Here is a 20,353-nt window from a genome sequence, read left to right on the forward strand (position 1 = left end):
TCTTGACTCTGGGAAACTGAGGGCTGCTAAAGGGGAGGTGGATGGGGTAACTGGGTGACAGGCATTAAAGAGGGCATATGATGTGATAGGCACTGGGTGTTATACTATATGTGGGCAAACTGAATTTAAATAAAAAAAAAAAAAGAGGCAGCTACTATTATATAAAGAGCTGTTTTTAGTACAAACTTTTTTAGTTAACCAAATGAACAAATCACCACTATGAAACCAAACAGGTTCATAATTCATGTTATCATTACCTTTTATCTAAAGCAAATAAATGTCCATTTTTAATTAAAATTAGTATTAGGCGAAAAAAGCCACTCAGTATAAACCATTTTCTCCCTCCTCGTGACCTTTTACCCATTTAAAGTCCACAAAATATTATGCATTTCAAAGCATTAGTTTTTTAAAGATTTTTTTTAAATGTATTTATTCATGACAGACCGGGAGGGAGGGAGAGAGAGAGAGAGACAGAGACAGAGACACAGGCAGAAGGAGAAGCAGGCTCCATGCAGGGAGCCCAATGCGGGGACTCAATCCCGGGGCCTCCAGGATCACTCCCTGGGCTGAAGGTGGTGCTAAACCGCTGAGCCACTGGGGCTGCCCTCTAAGCATTATTTACAAAGAAGATTTCCATTACCAGGAATAAAATCATACAGTGAACTACTAACCTTAGTAGTGAATTACTAAGATTCTGGGTTACTTTGTCAAACCCAAATATCCATTTAATGAAAAGACAGTTTGTGCAACTTCTTTATTACACTGAAGGTACATAATTGTTTGCTTTCTTCCACAGCATGCTCAGTTATGCTATCCTGTGATTTTAGGGATTTACTCCAATTATTTTCCTTGACAATAGCAGACAGAAACTTTTACAAGACTAGATTAACTTTAGCAAATAAGAATCAAAAAAAAAAAAAAAAAAGAAAGAAAAGAATGGCATTTAATGCTTATAGGAAAAATTTTAATATAAAGAATATGGCAATATGCTTAAGACCTGGTGCGTAAAGTAGATGGAATATCTCATATATATGGTACATATACAGAAATGACCCCCAAATAAGTGGTTTTTTCCAGAAGTTTCAATTTGTTTTACAAAAGAACTTAGTATTATAAAAGGCCACTATTTTAACAAAGATCAAGTTCAAATTTCTAAGTCCCTTTTTTTTTTTTTTTTTTTTTGAAGATTTTATTTTAGGGGCACCTGAGTGGCTGAGCCAGTTACAGAGAGACAACTCTTGATTCCAGTTCAGGTCATGATCTCAGGGTTCTGAGACAGCCTGACATCAGGCTCCGAGCTGGATGTGATTCCCTCTCTCCCTCTTCCTCTGTCCTTCTCCCCCGCCATCTGTATCTCTCTTTAAAAAAATAAATAAATAATTTGGGGGGGGGGGGTGACTTTAAGTAATCTCTACACCCAATATGGGGCTCTAACTCACAACCCCAAGATCAAGAGTTGCACACTCCTCTGACTGAGCCAGCTAAGCACCCCTAGAGCTGTCTTAATACTAAGTTTTGCTTATAAATGTATACAATTTTTACTCATGAATACATATACAAAAATAGCCACAGCACAAATCTGAGATACCAATATCTTTAGCCTGTTTCTTTTACTCCACAAAAACTCAGAAGTCAACAACTTCTTTAACATCTATGGAAATAAAGGCCAATGAGATTTTAACTAAAAACAACTTAGGGGCATCTAGCAGGCTAAGCTGGAAAAACATTCAACTCTTGATCTCAGGGTCATGAGTTTGAGGCCACGATGGGTGTAAGGACTACTAAAAAAAATAAAACAACAACTTGTTTTTTTCCACAGAGTAACACAAAACAGTCTATTTGAATAATAAAGAGAACATAAAATGTACTTACACTAAGTTTCATCCTCATTAAAAAATAAGAAATATGAAAAGTATAAATGATTGATTTAATCAATTTTGGCAACCTATATTGCCAGTTTAAGAAATCACCAATTTACTCTTAAAAATTTTCAATGACAAAACTAGAGCTGAATTTTATTTTTTCCAATTTATGAATGTAAAATAATAAAAACATTAACATATTTTAAATGAAAAAAATCTGCTTTCAGTCAGAAACAGATTGAAAAAAGTAATTTTAGAATAGGTGCCGAAAAGACAGAAGTAGTACCTATTCACACCACTTCTGCTGTTTAGGACCATGGATAAACCATTCCCAGCCATCATCATTAACTCTCTTAACTTTCTCTGGTACTTCTATCATTGTCAACACAAACTTCTGAAAACTACTTGCCAGGATTGAACCAGACTTCTTTATCCTTTCAGGGTTGATTTTTGTGGTGGTTTTTTGTTTTGTTTTAGTTTCAGTAGTAGTATTCTAAACTGACCAATTTCTTCCATACACTTTAAATTGGAAGAATCTGAAGTAAAGCTGTCACTATGCAAAAGCTTTAACTATGTTCACAGATAGAAAGGCTTATCAGAAACCAGTCTGCATTTTACACATCAACAGATGTTCTGTCCTCTGCAGTATCTGAAGGAAATAATTACAAACTCCCTGTACCAAAACACCCCCATCCCAAACAACCTCATACCTCCACCTCCATAAGCACACACAAACAGGCAATACCCAAATCATACCCAAACTCTAAGAATAAAACATCTGGAAAAATACAATTTCAGATATGACAAATATCCTGAGACACAACATATTTAGATTTAGAGAGAAAGCAATAACATAATTTTCATAACAATGAAGCCAGATCTAAGATTATCTGCTGTCAAGATAAGGGTGTGGATGGGAAGTCTAAAGAGAAAAAAAAATATATATTTCCTTGAGTTCATAAAGGTCTCCTGAAAGTGAAAGAATTACCGGGGGCACCTGGGTGGCTCAGTTGGCTAAGTATCTGCCTTCAGCTCAGGTCACGATCCCAGGGTCCTGGGACTGAGTCCCGCATCAGGCTCCCTGCTCAGTGGGGAGTCTGCTTCTACCTCTACCCTTCCCTCTCCCCCCACCCTGCTTGTGATCTCTCTTTCTCTCTCAAATAAATACAATCTTCAAAAAAAAGTGAAAGAATTACCAATGAAATATTAATCTAGTTGAAAGAGATGCATATAATTAACAGGAAATTTACACATTTAAAAATTCTATATATGTTTTCCCATTCAAACTTAATTCTTCAGTTTCTGTAATGGGGCCAGGGCAGAAGGCGAAGCAAAAGACAAACATCAAAGGAATAAGAGATACAGCAAGAAATCAGTATTTTCCTATCACTTCCGACCTATTTTGGGGAAAAAAAAAAAAAAAAAGTATTTGAGTTTCTATTTAAATGCATAGAATACTCAGAAAACATTTGAGTGCTTATCACCACTAGTGTACTGCTCTGAGTTAAATCCTAATAAAGACAAAGTACTTTTACAATACACACAAGGCAGAAATGAAAAATACCATGAAAGAGGTAAAACATGCTGAGTTAAGAAAAAATGTGTACAGCTGTGAGGACTGACGCTATGTTTGGTGGATTCATGATGTCAGATATAAACCAAAGGGCTAACTAAATAACTTGCTAGATAAATTGTCGTGTTTTTTTTTTTTTTGTCATTTTTTTAAAAATCCCAGAAACAATAAGATGATGGGGGAACTATCAAAACTACCCAGAATTCAAAATGGAAGTTCAATATAAAGGTGACTAAAAAGTGGGATACATGGGTGGCTCAGTCAGTTGAGCATCCGAGTCTTGATTTTGGCTCAGGCCATGATCTCAGGGTTGTGAGATCAAGCCCACACTGGGATCTGCACTGGGCGGGGAGACTGCTTGAAATTCTCTCTCCCTCCACCCCTACCCCTACCCTATTTATCCCTCTCTCAAAAAAGGGGGGGGAGGAGGACTAAAAAGAATTGCTAAGTAGTCCTATCAAGTAAAGGACACTGACAGAATCTACATGTTTGCAGTCATGTCCACGTCAACCAAAGAGGAGGGGAGACAGACCTAGCACCAAGAGTCATGAACAACCTGCTTCTCAAGCATTATAATGGATTGATAGAAAGTTCAGCATATAGGCCTTAGGATGAGAGATGCAAGGGCCAGCAATAACAATGATCCTAGGGTAGGGCCAGAAGACTAAAAACAAGGCTAATATTCCAAGGGTTACATATTTCAATACAGGGGTCCTAAGATTATTTAAAACAACAAAACAACTTGAGATTGTAACTATTCAAATTCAACCTCAAAGATTCATGACATAAAATGTTAAAGTTTGTCTAGGTACACAATGGGCATTGAACAATCATTCGGCTCGTAACTAAGCCTTTGTTGATTAATCCTCCTCCACAAAAGAACTCATGGCAGAAATTTTCTGTGTATATAATAGCCTCCAAACAAGAGAATTCACTAAAAATGATGTATCTGTCAATATCTGTTCTGATATGTGCAGGAAGTGGATGTTCTTTAATAGAACTATCATTATATAGACAGCCAGGAACACACATAAACATTTTCAGGCTCAAATTAGTTCTTAATATTCTCTCCAGAGATATCAACTTTAAAATGTCTATCTCCTGAACTCTAAATCTAGGCCAAGAAGATGTATTATATCTTACTGAATTTACATCATTTGCACACCTAAGTTTCCCCACTATACTGAAGATCAGTTCTCCACTTAGGCTGTACATTAGAATTACCCAGGAGTAAGGCACCTAGGTGACTCAGTAGGTAAATCATACAACTCTTGATTTCAGGTCAGGTCATGATCTCAGGGTCCTGGAATTAAGTCCCCATCAGGTTCTATGTTCAGCATGGAGTCTGCTTATCCCTCTCTCCCTCTGTTCCCCAACTCCAAATGGCTCACATGCTCTCTCTCAAATAAATAAAAAATAAATAAAATATTTAAAATAAAACAAAAAAGAATTACCTAGGAGCTGAGACAAATTCCAATACCCAGGATGCATGCCAGACCAATTAAATCAACCTCTGGGGATATTTTCAATATAATGCCAAAGCAGGAAACCACTAACATGGATTGTATGGGGAACTCAAAAAACCTAGAAGGTCTTCATCTACAATATAAAATGGAAAAAAGCAAACAAGAAACCTTGATGTAGCAAGGTCACTACATTTTACCAGTTTTAACTTGGTTTCAATATATTTCAAATCAAAGGCAGACTGAAATTTATTTAGTTTCTTTGGGAGAGGGAGAGGCAGAAGGAGACAGAATCTTAAACAGGATCCATGCCCCTTGCAGAGTAAGACACTTACCCAACTGAGCCACCCAGGTGCCCTGAGGCAACTGAAATTTAAGTCAAAATACAGCCAATTTTTATTATTAATAGTAGTTGTGTTATAGACTATTAAGACACCGCAAATACTAAGCAAATACTGAACCACTGTTCCTAGGGGAAATACAAAGTTGGATTCTTGCATCCTCTGTCCACATTAAACCAATCAATAATCACCTAGGTTTTTGTGTGTTTGTTTAAAGACTCCTTAATATATGTTGATCCATTAACAATGAATCCAAGGCTAATAGCACATGCCTGAAAAAAAGTTATCGAACACACACATTTTTTTACATAAGGTACATTACAGTCTTCTTGGGATTAGGAACACTGGACAGCACTTCAATACTATGCTTGGAGGCCATTTTAAGCAGTGAAATCCCCCAAAGTAGCAAAATGCAAAAATGTGGCACCACCAAATAGACCTAGAAAAGAACACGTGTTTACAGAATGACAGCTAAATCAAGACAGAATGTTGCCTTGTTTGACCTCAGTTGAAAACACACGTATCTAGCTACTCCAATTTTTCCCAGCTCTGTGCATGTGTGTAAAATCACCACAAAAGCACCATGAGGATTGATTTTAGGCTTACAAATTTTACTGAGTAAGCAGATTCACAGATATGGAATCCAGGAATACTGAGAATAGACTGCAGAAATATCAAATCAAGGTAGCTCAAACTAATAGTTACAAAGAAATGAATTCTAGGAGGGTTTCCACTAAGCAACATCAAGAATAAAGATGACACCAATATGCTCATCTATGTTCATTTTCTCCACTAGAATACCTAAAATTGGATTTCCTAAGGATGTGACCATTTTTCTCGTATCAAATCTATTATTTAAAAAAAAATCTATATACTCAATTTACTCAACATATCTTCATGCAGTACAAAAGTAAATTATATTTTACCAACTACCTCTAATCATGAAATGTAGCAATGACTTAAAGTATGATAGTTGAACTGACCTCCTAAAATGCCCTATGTCTCAAAGTTTTCTAAGTCTAAAAATTTATGCTGGTATGCCTATTTTAATTACTATAAAAGCTAATAGAGGAATATTCTCAGTAATAGTTTATTAGGACCACAATCACATTTCTTAGAAGTAGGGCTGCAATATAAATTCTCTGAAAAACAGCTTAACAGCCCCACTCAACCTAGAAAAAGAACATGAATCCAGCAGGATACTATCAAATCTGATGAGCTTTTAGTTCTGATGAGCTTTTGGTTTGGGCCTATGCAACTTCAAAAAAAAAAAAAAAAAAGGTGCTATATTAATGCTATAAAACTAAAAATGCCTCACTATATACAAGAGTTAATCAAAATGAATCAAAAACCTAAATGTATGAGCTAAAACTGTAACAATCTCAGAAAAAAGCATAGCTATAATAAAGTGTAAGTCTTTATGACCTTGGATTAGATTATTTTTTTCTTAAGATGTTATTTGAGAGAGGAGAGAGAGCAACTGCACAAGGAAGGGCAAGGGGTAGAGAGAGAAGCTGACTCCTCACTGAGCAGGGAGTCATGATCTAACTGAGCCACCCAGGCACCCTACCTAGGTAGTGATTTCTTAGATATGATCCCAAAAATATAAATGACAGATGGGAGGGGGAGATAAATTGATCATCAAAATTAAAAATTTTTGTACCTCCAAGGACACCCCAAGAATGTGTAAACACAAGTCACAGGAGAAAATGTTTGCAAACCATTTATCTGATCCGGGCTTGTATTCAGAATAAACAAAAAGTCACTGACAACTCAATAAAAAGACAACTTTAATTTTTAAGTGGGCAAGGGATTTGAATAGGCATTTCTACAAGAAATTTACCAATAAATGTTGGTAAATGAACAAAATGTTCAACATCCTTAGTCACTAGGGAAAGGCAAATCAAAAACACAAGGAGATATCATTTCACATCCACTAGGATGTGAAGCTATTAAAAAAAAAAAAAAAAAAGGGCAACAAATACTGGCCAAAATGTGTAGAAACTGGAACCTCTCCACAATGCTGGTGGGAATGTAAAATGGTGCCGATGTATAACCTACTGAGTCATGGAAATGTCTGGCAGTTCCTTAGAAAGTTAAACAGAGTTACCAAATGACCCAGCAATTTCACTGTTAAATATATACTTAAGACAAATTAAAACATGGCCAAATAAAAAGCATGTACATCAATCTTCATAGCAGCATTATTCAAAAAGTAGAAACAATCCAAGCTGCCAATTAACTGATGAATGGAAACAGGAAACAAACCAAATATCAACTGATATAACCATAAAATGGACTCATAGCCATAAAAAGGAATTAAGTACTGATATAAGCTACAACATGGATGAATTTCAAAAACACTATGGTAAGAAGCTGGTTACAAAAGACCATATACCGTATGATTCCATTTATGGGAAATACTCAGAATAGTCAAACCAACAGAGATAGAAAACAGACTAGTGATTTCTGTGGAGCATGGGCAAGGAATGGGGAATGACTGCTAATACAGGTAAAGGGTTTTTTTGGGGGGATAATGAAAATGTCCTGGAATCAGATATTGATGATGGTTGTGAATATATTAAAATCACTAAATTGTATACTTTAGTAAAAATGATGTTTTATGGTATGTGAATTACATTTCAATTGAAAAAGAAAAAACTGAATGTGCCATTTAAAACTGATAAAGAGGGGATCCCTGGGTGGCTCAGCGGTTTAGCACCTGCCTTTGGCCCAGGGCATGATCCTGGAGTCCCGGGATCAAGTCCCATGTCGGGTTCCCGGCATGGAGCCTGCTTCTCCCTCCGCCTGTGTCTCTGCCTCTCTATCTATCATAAATAAATAAATAAATCTTTAAAAAATAAATGAATAAATAAATAAAACTGATAAAGAAGGTTCAAATATTACTTCGCTAATCCTCTTCAATATTTGAGAAGTAGTCAAGCACATGTGCTAATTAGAAACCATACTTCAGGGGAGCCTGGGTGGCTCAGTCAGTTAAGCATCTGTCTTCGGCTCAGGTCATGATCCCATGGCCCTGGGATTGAGTCAGGGCTCCCTGCTCAGTAAGGAGTCTGCTTGTCCCTCTCACCATGCCCCAGTGCTCTTGTGCTCTCTCAAATAAAATCTTAAACAGGAAATCTTTTTTTTTTTTTCATTGATAGCCAACACAGGATAGGAATCATTTTTTTTTTTTTTTAAAGCAAGTATCTGATAGAAGTAGTTTAAAACAAGAGGCTAGAGCATTATAACCCACTAACAAAAAAGATCCAGGACATGAAGATCCATGACATTAAGTGATTTGCAATCTTACCCCCATACAATTGTTTTATTATCCCTTTTTTTTTTAAGATTTTATTTATTCATTTGACAGAGAGCGCACAAGCAAGAAGGGGAGGCGGGGGAGGAGAAGCAGGCTCCCTGCTGAGGAGAAAACCCAACATGGGGCTCTATCTCAGGACACTGAGGTCATGACCTGAGTAGAAGGCAGATGTATAACCTACTGAGCCACCCAGGTGCCCCTATTATTCTTATTTTATATTGGGCAAAAAGGGTTACACAGCTATTAAGTGGCAAAGCCCGAATTCAAACCAAGTTTATCTGACTACAGAAGCTGTGCTCTATTTATTTCTTCAACATTTACTGCGGGCCTACTACATGCCAGGTACTGAGTTATGTTTGGGAGAAATAGTAAATTAATAAATAATATGTCAGGGCTATGAAAAATTCAGCAGGGTAAGGCAAATTATAAGTGGCAGGGGTGGAAAAGCTATTTATATTTGGTGGTCAAGGAAGGCTTCTCTAATTAACTACACTTGAACAAAGATCTGAGAGAATAAAGGAAGTGAGCCATCCAGATAGGTGAAGACTCCAACTAGAAGAAATATGGGCTAAGGCACTGAGGTAGAAATAGCAAGGAGTGTATAGATGAGTGAACAGGTGGTGGGGAAAAAGAGACAATAAGATAGATAATGTACTAAGTACGGCTTTCTATGCCTTAAAAGGAACCCTGGATTACAGATGAGCATTAAACATGGGTTTGAAAGGCACAGGTCCTTTTACATAAGCAGCTTTTTTTTTTTTAATAAACACAGTTACAGTATTGTAAATACATTCTATCTGCCTTATGATTTTAATTTTCTCTAGCTTAGGGACATCTGGGTGGCTCAGCGGTTGAGCAACTGCCTTTGGCTCAGGGCGTGATCCTGGGGTTCCAGGATCGAGTCCCACATCGGGCTCCCTGCGAGGAGCCTGCTTCTCCCTCTGCCTATGTCTCTACCTTCTCTCTGTGTCTCTCAGAATTAAAGAAATAAAATCTTATAAAAAAATTTTCTTTAGCTTATTTTATAATACAGTGTATACTGCATATAATTTTCAAAATATGTTAATTGACTATGTTATCAGCAAGGCTTCCAAATAACAGTAGGCTATTAGTGGCTAAGTTTTTGAGGAGTCATAAGCTATGCATGGATTTTTTTTTTTTTTAGAATTTTTTAAAGATTTTATTTATTTAATTCACAAGAGACAGAGAGAGGAAGAGACATAGGCAGAGGGAGAAGCAGGCTCCATGCAGGGAGCCCAATGTGGGATTCGATCCTGGATCCCAGGATCACGCCCTGAGCGAAAGGCAGACGCTCAACCTCTGAGCCACTCAGGCATCCCTATGCATGGATTTTGAACTGTGCAGGGGGTCAGCACCACTAACCCCTGCATTATTGAAGAGTCAACTGTATATTCTGAGTAAAACAGGGAAGCCACAGCAGGGATGCAAGTGAAGTGACATTTGACTTTTGTTTCGAAAGAATCTAAATAATGGACTAAGACAGTGAGGGAACAAGGGCAGAACCAGGGTTGCTATAATCCAGATGAGGGATGACAATGATTTACAGCAGTAATTCAAAAGAGAGGACAAACAGTTGGATTCTGGATTTATTCTGAAAGGTGAGCTCGACAGAATTTGCTAATGTTTTCACTATGGGATGGTATGAAACCAAGGTTTTTGGTTAAACGAACGGATGAATAAAGTTCCTAACTACCAATATGGGGACTACAGAAAAAAACAGGTTTGGGAAGGAAAGTCAATAAACAGTTTCATATATGTTTATCTATTAATTTCCTTTTGTCTTAACCACCAACTTGACACATTGATTTTTAGGCAACATAGATGTTAAGTACAGAAAGAGAACCTAAGTCCAAGTCTTCTGATTCCAGATTTTGTGTTTTTTTTTCTAATGAATTTTAGTAAGACCTACTGAATGATTAGTTTTTCTCAGAATAAAATAACTCAAAGGCGTGTACCATTTACTGGTGATCTAAAACCTAAATTCACGAATAAAGGCTACCAAATGAAGGATTACTAAAAACACCTGATAAACAGGAACAAGTATTATTGTAGATAAAATGCAGACAGCAGTGACATAAAGAAATAACATGTAACAAATGTTCAATTCAGATAAACACTATGCAGAACTATATTTTCAGAAAGATGCCTCAGTAGTTCACCTCTACTCTTAAAACTCTCCTTAAAAATAAAGAATATCTTTGAACAGTAAGGATTTGCCATAATTTTACTCAGTGCACAAGTACATGCATAAAGAGCCTTTTTTAAATGCATGCATAACCATATTATATTTTTTCTCTCAGCTATAGAAGCTATAAAATATCCTAGTAAACATTTACTTCTTGACTAAAAAGTAACTATCCCAATGATTTCTCTACAATGTCAAACTTGTTAACATGTTAATTACATACAACCTCATAGCATCAACAGATTTCAGAGCTTAGTTTTTAATCACAGCTTCAGCACTCAGTGCTATGTAATTTTGGATAAGTTGCTTTCCAAATAAGTGATTACTTACCAAAAGTTACCCTGTCTCTATTAAAATGCAATAGGATTATCTGACTTCCCATTTTACAAGGTTGGAATAAGAATCCAGAGAGGAAGAACAGGAAAAAATACTTTGAAAACTAGTATTATGGCAAACACATAAATCAAGAAAATAAGTCAACTCTTAGGGGAATATACATATATATATAAATATGAACTTTAAATTGTTCCTTTCTACTCAACCTGTTATGAAAGTGCTTAAAAGATTTCTCTAAAATGGAATTAAACTAATGCATAACTTGCTAATAAGAAGTGTCAAGTGATTAGCATTTACCATAGTCACTAAGTGCATATTTAAGAGACAAAGAAAAGTATTTTCCTATTCTCCTGAGATCTATGGCCCAGGGGAGTGGAAGAGACAAGAAAAGGTAAATGAAACACCCAAACAAACACTTAGGTTAAAAACAGAAGCCATCTCATTAAGCAGTAATTGATTAACAGTTAAAAGTATCGCAAGGACTACTTTGAAAGTGAAGATTACCTTAGCTTTATCCTTTTTTTTTAAATTTTTATTTATTTATGATAGGCACACAGTGAGATAGAGAGAGAGAGAGGCAGAGACACAGGCAGAGGGAGAAGCAGGCTCCATGCACCGGAAGCCCGATGTGGGATTCGATCCCGGGTCTCCAGGATCGCGCCCTGGGCCAAAGGCAGGCACCAAACCGCTGCGCCACCCAGGGATCCCCCTTAGCTTTATCCTTTATTCGCCTGTCCTCCACGTATGTTTATCATTGACACAAAATATCTTCAATTCTATTCTATACTGTTCTCCCTTTCCTTGACTTGTCCCAAGTCAAGATCCCTGACAGCCCTGTTCCTAGCCAGAGTATCCACTCAACCTTCTCCGATACTACTATAATTCTAGGCATCTATACTCCCCAAGTTCCCAGTACTCAGCCTCAGGATCCAAGATAAGTCATTTTTCTAGCTTTTGATTATGCTGTAATCCTTCACAACATCATCAACAAATAGTCATATGGAGCCTGTCAAGGCAAAGTGACTACTAAAAATGTCAGTAAGATTCTACCTCTCTCAATCACTACAGCCAGACACTTCAGTAAAGAGCAGTGCAGAGTTGTGAATAATACAAAATAACACTTCAAAGTCATCTGAAAATAAGCACACATTCATAATCCATCTGTTACTAAATCATTCTCCTTCCATCTAGGCAAATCAACAGTTAATAGTGTAAGACCCCATTAAGAGGAAAACAGTGCAGAAAATCCACAAGAGTAATTTAACATTTCTAGAACTATCACAATTAAATGTAGATGTTTCTTTACTCTAACTGCTGCCAATTTTAAGTATTGCCAGAAGTCCACTATTCTCTAAGAATACTTTAAAACACCATCTAACCATAATCTCAGTAATTTGTGACTTCGTTCCCAAGAAAGAATATCTCTAAGGCTCCAGTAAGTTTGAAAATCACAACCATGAACTGTATGAAGAACAACTTTAACAATATTATTGAGCAGAGCATTCCCAGCATTACAGATGTGCCAAAATAACTGTATTCATCTCCAACAGTTTAGTGCGTCCACCATAGTGTGCGATTCAAAAATTATTTTCTACGTGCCGCCATCTGAGGAAAGGTTGGGAGACACTGACAGAGTGCGTTAAAGGAGTTAAAACCTCAACTGCAAAATCCTCTCCAAGGAAAAAACCAAGGTCTATCCTTACTTGTTACTGATTCTCAAGACTAATTTCGTTTTTATCAAGTAATCAAATCTTATATTACATTTCTATAATTTGTATGTCTTTAAAATAGTTCTTATAGCTTCAGTAATCTCCTCAGCCGCGATAACATCCTGACGACCTGGCGTAAGATAAAGAAATCTGAAAACTTTTTAGGTAAGGACATGGTTAGAGCAGCATATGTATACTTTTTCCTAAGCACTCTGACTGAAATCCCCAAAACATCCATTTCCTAACCTCCTTCCATGCTTTCCCTTCATAGCATTATCACCTTCTAATATAATATGCAATTAACTTAAGTATTTGGTTATCTGTCTCCCCCAACTAGACTATTGTATCCAGAGCAGAAATCCTTGTCTACTTTTGTTCACTGCTCTATCTCTAGCACTCTGATTAGTAGCACAGTAGGGCCCTTAAAAAATAATTGAGTAAATAAACAAATCCAGTTGTTTTGAAAAGAGTGAAATTTTGCTATTAAGGGGCATCTAGCTGGCTTAGTTGGTAGAGCAGAGTCTTGATCTTGGGGTTGTGAGTTTGAGCCCCAGGTTGGATGCAGAGATTACTTAAAAAAAAAAATAAAATAAAATCTTTAACACAACATTTTGCTATAAAGATGGTCAGGAAAAATTTTATTCACCAAAGACGGAATAACCACACAGAAACCAGTACTGAATTTCGAAAAGCTTGATTTATCTATATTAAAATTATTTTTCAAGGTACTGTCAGAAAACCTGTATCTGAAATATCTGTATCAGATATTTCGAAAATACAAACAAGCAGTGGGAAAATACCTAAAACACAGAAAATTCCACTTATTGCAGTGGCAAATATTTTTTTTTCCATTGCTCAAGTCACCATGTAAAATTCAAGATTATCAACATTAAGTCCTGCACTGACCCAATTCTGTATTCACTTTTTTCTCTTAAACCGGGAAATTTGTTTTTTCAGACCCTCAAAGTTTACATCTAACCAGCTAACTAGTTATCCCTATAATTGTCTTGTTAAATATAATCACAGGTGCTGTGGGTTTAACCATAATTTTTAGTCTTGAAACAAATTATTTTAATCTTAATACAAACTATCTTAAATTAGTCATATAGCCCATCTACTGTTCAACTAGTGTTCCACAGTTCCTTTTTTGGCCTCAAATGACGAAACCTCTCTAACGTCTCTGGGGAGACCAGTGTAAAGTATAATGTTTCCTCAAATTGTTCTTGTTTTTTCCCTGCACCGTTTTGTGACATCCCTTCAAGTAGGAAAGTTAGACATTTTTCTATTCTTCAGGAAAGTCCAGAAGCAGCAGCAACGGTAAATAGAATATCGCATGGAAAACTGGTTGAAAGGGGATAACACAAAAGCACAAAAGTAAATGTGAAGCAAGTATGTACGCAAAAGAGGAAGATGCAGAAAAGAGAAGAAAAAAGTGTTCTCGCCTAGAAATGAAAAACAAACCAAAAACAGAGGGTGGGGGAAGATAAGAAGATTTGCTTATTCTTCTAGAAACAAAAGCACTGAATCCTAAGAAAAACGTGGGTCTCTTTAAGATGTTAAAACTCTAAAAAGCACTCAGCTGCCACTCCAAACAACAGTTCTATCTTCTCTCCCTAGGTGTTCTCATCAGAGCTAGTCTTCATTTGTAAAATTAAATGCAGGCTATAGATAAAGCAGAGTCAATCTTTACAAAACTGCAGTGGTGGTTGCCATCTTTGCCTGGGGGGAAAAAAGAAAAAACAAAACAAAACAAAAAACCACAAAAAAACAAAAAAACAAAACTCCTTGGATCTGGAAAAAAAGGAGCATATTAAGTTGGAAAGCCAGAAACCCATGAACTGCTAAGTCAGGCAGCTATGACACAGGTTAATAAATGCCTCCTACCAAACTAAGATTCCACTAAAGATCTAGGGAAGAAGGGCAAAGGGCTGGAGCTTTACCGCGACCACAAGGGTGGGGCACCGCAGGGAAAGAAAAAAAAAAAAAAAATCTGAGGGCGAGCCATCCCGGAGGTATAAGGGGGCTAGTGACTCAGATCTCGGGGAGACTGCCTCTTAGGAGGCAAATGATGTTGAAGGGCCAAGGGCAGCCTCGGGAGAGCGAGTGCGCTGCCGCACTAAGGTTCGCAGAGGGTGCGAAAGCTAACAGAGGAAGGTACCCACGGGGCAAAGGAGTGAGAGTCAAAGAGAGCAGGGCCGAGCGGTCGGAGCAGCTGGGCGTGGGAGGCCTGAGCAGAGGCCGCGAGGCGCTTCTGCAGCTGGCCGCCGTCCCCGGAACGCCTTTTCAGCTCCCCCCCGCCCCCGGCCCCTCTCCGGGCCGCCCTTGCCCCAGCGACGACGGCCAGAGCAGCTGTTTCCGCCCGGCCGGGGACCGCGGGGAAGGCATCCCCGGGGCGGGCGGGCAGGCCAGCGTCAGTGTGAGCGAGAGGCGACCCGAGACCACTGCCGCCACGCCAACGCCAAACTTCACCCCTTCCTCCTCTCAGCCTTCTTTATCCCCCAACTTCCCGGCCGGCTGGTGTCCGCTTCGACCGCCCGAGGACCCCCCCCTCCCCCGCCCTTCTTCTCGCCGCCTCGCACCCCTCCCCAACGTCCTGAAGCCGGGAAAGGACTGGCCACCAGGGCCGCTCCCGAACCCGCCCGGGTGCCCCAGAGTCCCGGACGCCGCCCCCGACAAAACGCTTGCGTCCTCTCGGCGGCTCCCTCGCCCGCCCAGATGCTGCAAACTCCTCTCACCTGCATTGACGCCATGATGGAACCATCCCCCCAAGGCCGGCGAGGCCAGAGACGCAGGGGGCGGAGCCGCCGTGCTCGCGTCACGCCGCGGGGGCCCAGCATCCTGGGCGCCGGGGGCGGGGCCTCCGGTGGGAAGGCGACGGCGGGAGGGGATTGGCTGGCGCCCCGGCGGGGGGAGGGGCGGCGGGAGCGCGGTCAATGGCGCTGTTGGTACCCTCGGGCCCAGCGCGCTCTCCGGCGGCCGCGCTCCCTCGCCGCCGCGCCGGGCCTCACCTGGCGACGGCCGTAGGTTTTTTTTTTTTTTTTTTCTCTGTTTACCCTAACATCTTGATGATGCCCAGCCCCGTTGGTTTTTCTTTTTGCTTTGTTTTTCCAACCGCTGGTGGTGTGGTTGGAAGATGCTCTTGGACGTCTTCTCCACCGCGCCAGGCCCATATTCACACCTTGGGGCGCGGTTCCCCTGCCCGCGGGGCTGCCTTTTACTCTTTACGGTCTGGAAGGCTTCTCGTGTTCCCAGTGTCGGGGGAGAAAGACGCATGTCGTTGTACAATGGGATGAGGACGGAGAGCAAAACAGTACGTTGGCATTCTAAGGGCCAGGGTGGATTTGTAGAGCTGAAACTTGCCCGAAAGGGAAGAGACATTTTTAAAGTTTTTCTTTGGTTCGTGTGCTGTTGTTTCCCCCTTTACACCAGCCCCTCGGTTTTAAACTAAACGGGTATCCGTAATAGTTAGGTTGTTACGGCATTCACATCTGTGTAGGGATTTGACCCTAGACGCGATTGTTTTGTTTTGTTGTTTTGATGGATCTGTGCACTTTGTAGTATACACTTGACACCTTTTGTCACATCTGGACTTGGCTTCAGCCTGTTTCGTGGTGGGCAGTTCTGTGGTCATTTGACCTAGGGATGTATTTGAGTAGGGAGAGGTGAGCATCCAGAATTTTTTCTGGAATGCACCAGTTCTGCCAACATTTATCAGAAGCCACCTTTTAAAAAGCTATGCCAGGGACCCCCGGGTGGCTCAGCGGTTGAGCACCTGCCTTCAGCCCAGGGTGTGATCCTGGAGACCTGGGATCAAGTCCCACGTCGGGCTCCCTGCATGGAGCCTGCTTCTCCCTCTGCCTGTCTCTGCCTCTCTCTCTCTCTCTCTCTCTCTCTCTCTCTCTCTCTCTCTGTCTCTCATGAGTAAATAAATAAAATCTTAAAAAAAAAAAAAAGCTATTCGACAACTTCAGTTGTCATTGGTTAAGAATAAAATGGAAGGGGATCCCTGGGTGGCTCAGCGGTTTGGCGCCTGCCTTTGGCCCAGGGCACGATCCTGGAGACCGGGGATGGAGTCCCGCGTGGGGCTTCCTGCGTGGAGCCTGCTTCTTCCTCTGCCTATGTCTCTGCCTCTCTCTCTCTCTCTTTCTCTCTATCATAAATAAATAAATAATAAATAAATAAATCTTTTTAAAAAAAGAATAAAATGGAAGCCAGAGGCTTGCATCTCGTGTTCTATCTTTTAAAGATTTAGATGGCTGATACATCTAGTAGAAGGCTTTTTTGCTTTACCAGAATGAAAGCTTGAAATCTGTTGTTTTATTAACTTGGAGCTGTTGTTTAGAAATTTCTGTAAGATTTAAATATAAGACCAATGTAGGATATCACCCTTCCCACTCTAAAGATAGATCATTATGTTCTCTGGGAAATTCCCTAATGTAGGGGATCCCTGGGTGGCGCAGCGGTTTGGCGCCTGCCTTTGGCCCAGGGCGCGATCCTGGAGACCCGGGATCGAATCCCTCATCGGGCTCCCGGTGCATGGAGCCTGCTTCTCCCTCAGCCTGTGTCTCTGCCTCTCTCTCTGACTATCATAAATAAATAAAAAATTAAAAAAAAATAATTCCACCCTATTGCCAGAAATGAGCTGGTATTCTCTTTGTTGTGCAAAGTGACGGTGCCCTTGAGGAATGTTTGGAGACTTTTAGCTATTAGGAATCATCCAGAAGCATATCTGGTGTCAACTCAATTGTGTTGTCAACACTTCACCCATATATCCCAAAGAAGGAAGAAAGCTATTCCATATATATTTTCTTCCAGAGATTTTTTAATTCCTATAATGCAGGAAATTGCTCCAGAAGATCAGGTTTTACCATCTAAAGTTCATTTTATTTAAAAGCTGATTCTTCTTAAGGTATAAATGACATCAGATGACCCTACAAATGAAGCATTATGACATCATCATCATCAACCAACAGCCTGCCATGACCTGCTAACAAGAAAAGGGAGTTAAAGAATTCTTAACACTCTTCACAGTAAAGTCAACTTCCGGTCCCTTGGGTTTTATGTGTGTTAAAAAGGACCTTCAGAGGAGGGAAGAGTCAGTACCAGTCATATCTTTCCTGGGAAATATTAAGTAGGATATGCTTACTATCTTCTTCATTTTTTTATTAACCTATAATCAAAAAATCCTGATGTACTCAGGAGCTAAAACAATGACTTTCTGATGGGGTGGAACATATATCATCTCCAGAGAACATAAAATTTTTCTGTCTAAAACATTTGATTATACAGTGAAGATGAAGCTCACATATTTCTTTACAATGTGGGGCTTACTATCAGACAAAAGGCAAAATGTCTGAAAATACCAAAAGTGGGTGGAGCTCTCATAAACTCTGCAAGAGCAAAATCGGACAATTTCCACTTTGGAAAATAGTTGAACAATAATAAAATTAAAATTCCCCATACCTCTGAAGAACCTTTTTTAATAGTATCATTTGCAATAAAATATACTTAAGAAACATATTAAGCCAATGCAGTCCTGTTATCCTTGTTTGGATCCTGATTCAACCAACTGTAAAGAAGATATTTTTGAGATAACTGGAGAAATATAAACATAAAATGCATATTGATGATATTAGGGGATAATTATTATTTTTGTTAGAAATTGATCATCAATTTTTTGATTTCCACTTCAATAATGAACGACCATCATGTTCAAGAAGGTGATGCTTCCCCGTCTCACAAACTACCCCCACCTCCAACCTCCCTGTAGGACCAAAGAAAGAGGGCATACACAAGCTACATATGTGCCTGATGTCTTCCTCATCAAGGCAGAGGCAAAGCCTGTGACACAGAGGACTAATAGTAGCTGGACTTTCTGGCAGAAAAGGGAGGAAATATGGGAAACCAGAGTCTAGTAACTTGAAGAACTCACAAAGTGATCACTGGGCAAATGCTGCAATATCAATAATATAATGTGATTTATGAATGTTTGAATTCTGATGACTCACTCTCTCTGGAGAGTTAGGAGCAGTCCTATGAGAATCTACTTTGCACAGTGTGAAGAGACAGGGTTGAGGAGCCTTAGAGTCTGTGTCTCTCCAGATGGTTTGTTCATAGTTACTTACTAGCTGATCTCATCAGAGAAATGTAGGTAGTTCAGTAACCATTAGCTTGTTAATTGAATGTTGGAAAAGGCTCCAAGCTAAGAATCCAATCCTTCTAGTCTTGTCCTAGCTCTGTCGTTAGCAAGCGTGGTCAGGGCTCTTAATCTTGCTGGGTTTATTTCTTTACCAATAAAATGAGCAAGTCAGACTGCATAATCTTCAAGTTTTCTTCCAGATTTCAAATTCTGTGTGCCTAGTAGAGATTATTAAAAATTTAAGTGATATGTCCCAAATACCATTTTAAAAGTCTAAGATAAAATGCAATGGGAATGATGTCCTGTTTTGAATTTAAAAAATCATGTTTATAGATATACTAGGAATGAACTTGACTTCATTGTACTTTATGTAGACATACTGGGGAGCCTTAGTTAACAATTTTAAAATGCTAATGTAATCCAGTTGAGCTATAGATGGGATTTAATGAAGTAGCAAAACTCCAAATTCACAATTTCAAGTGGTACTTTAAGAAAAGCATGGAGCCTGCTTCTCCCTCTGCCTGTGTCTCTGTTTCTGTCTCTCTATCATGAATGAATGAATGAATGAATGAATGAATAAATAAATAAATCTTAAAAAAAAAAAGAAGAAAGAAAAGCATGACCCAAACTAGTCATTTCATGTGAATCTCCTAATAAAGGACAAAGAAAATTAGCAAAATAGCAAATGGTTTATATGTGTGACTTATTCTACATGTCAAAAATAATTGATTCACGTACATACATACATATTTGGTTTGTAAATAAAATCGTGAATCAAGAGAACTTTGTCTTCACTTTCTTCCCTTTCATTATCTCTCTAGCTAAAACTCTTTTCCCTGTCTGTATTCTGGGCACATTCCTTGTTTGCTTCCCCCTAAACCTCTTACCAAACATGTTCTTAGCAAGTTATCCTTTTCTTTTTCTATTTGTCCATGGACCCGCTCCAGAGAAAAATGTGCATGCCTGTGCAAATTTGTATTTCAGGGAGTTAACTGACCCTCAAAAATTCATCCATCAGCAGAGGTGTATAAACCCCAAGATAAGAACACCTTTATTGAAGAGGTAACCATCACTGTAGATACCAGCTCAATTTCTTTCTTTCTTCAAAACCTGTCTCTTATATAGACATAATTTCATAGCTCTTGTTTTCTTTTGTTCGCTGGTTTATTTTCCCATCTTTCAGAAAAGCAGGGTTATGTGAAAAGCTTGGATTAGGAACCAGAGGAGTTTATTTAACAAGAGGTGTGACACAGATGTAACAAAGATACCAACCAGGAAGAAACATTCAATGCTGGGGCAAGGGTGTGGATTGTTTCTTGCCCAGTGGACCAGATATCTGTAATTAGATCATAGGGAGGTCTGAAGTGATTCAGAGAATTGAAGGGTGATTTTTTTTGGAGGG

At 39.1% G+C, this 20,353-nt stretch overlaps 1 protein-coding gene and 1 long non-coding RNA gene across 8 annotated transcripts in view; one reads left to right on the plus strand and one right to left on the minus strand.

The window, feature by feature from the left end:
* The window catches only part of UBE2W (ubiquitin conjugating enzyme E2 W), a 111,287-nt gene extending 95,595 nt beyond the window's left edge, over window positions 1-15,692 (minus strand). For 4 of the 7 annotated variants that reach the window (XM_025478021.3, XM_049103688.1, XM_049103687.1 and 1 more), the window contains exon 1: window positions 15,548-15,692. In XM_025478021.3, coding sequence (XP_025333806.2) covers window positions 15,548-15,649 — 102 coding nt within the window. In that variant the 5' untranslated portion in view covers window positions 15,650-15,692. The remainder of the gene's footprint in view (window positions 1-15,547) is intronic. The other 3 variants (XM_049103689.1, XM_035708300.2, XM_025478024.3) reach the window with 3 other exon arrangements.
* Window positions 15,693-15,726: 34 nt separating this feature from the next.
* LOC112678619 (uncharacterized) lies at window positions 15,727-18,336 on the plus strand. Its single transcript, XR_003147707.3, has 2 exons — window positions 15,727-16,122; window positions 17,722-18,336. It is a non-coding gene; the product is annotated as an uncharacterized LOC112678619 (long non-coding RNA).
* Window positions 18,337-20,353: the final 2,017 nt, after the last annotated feature.

The sequence above is a fragment of the Canis lupus genome, chromosome 29, assembly GCF_003254725.2.
Source record: "Canis lupus dingo isolate Sandy chromosome 29, ASM325472v2, whole genome shotgun sequence".
Lineage (NCBI taxonomy): Eukaryota > Metazoa > Chordata > Mammalia > Carnivora > Canidae > Canis > Canis lupus.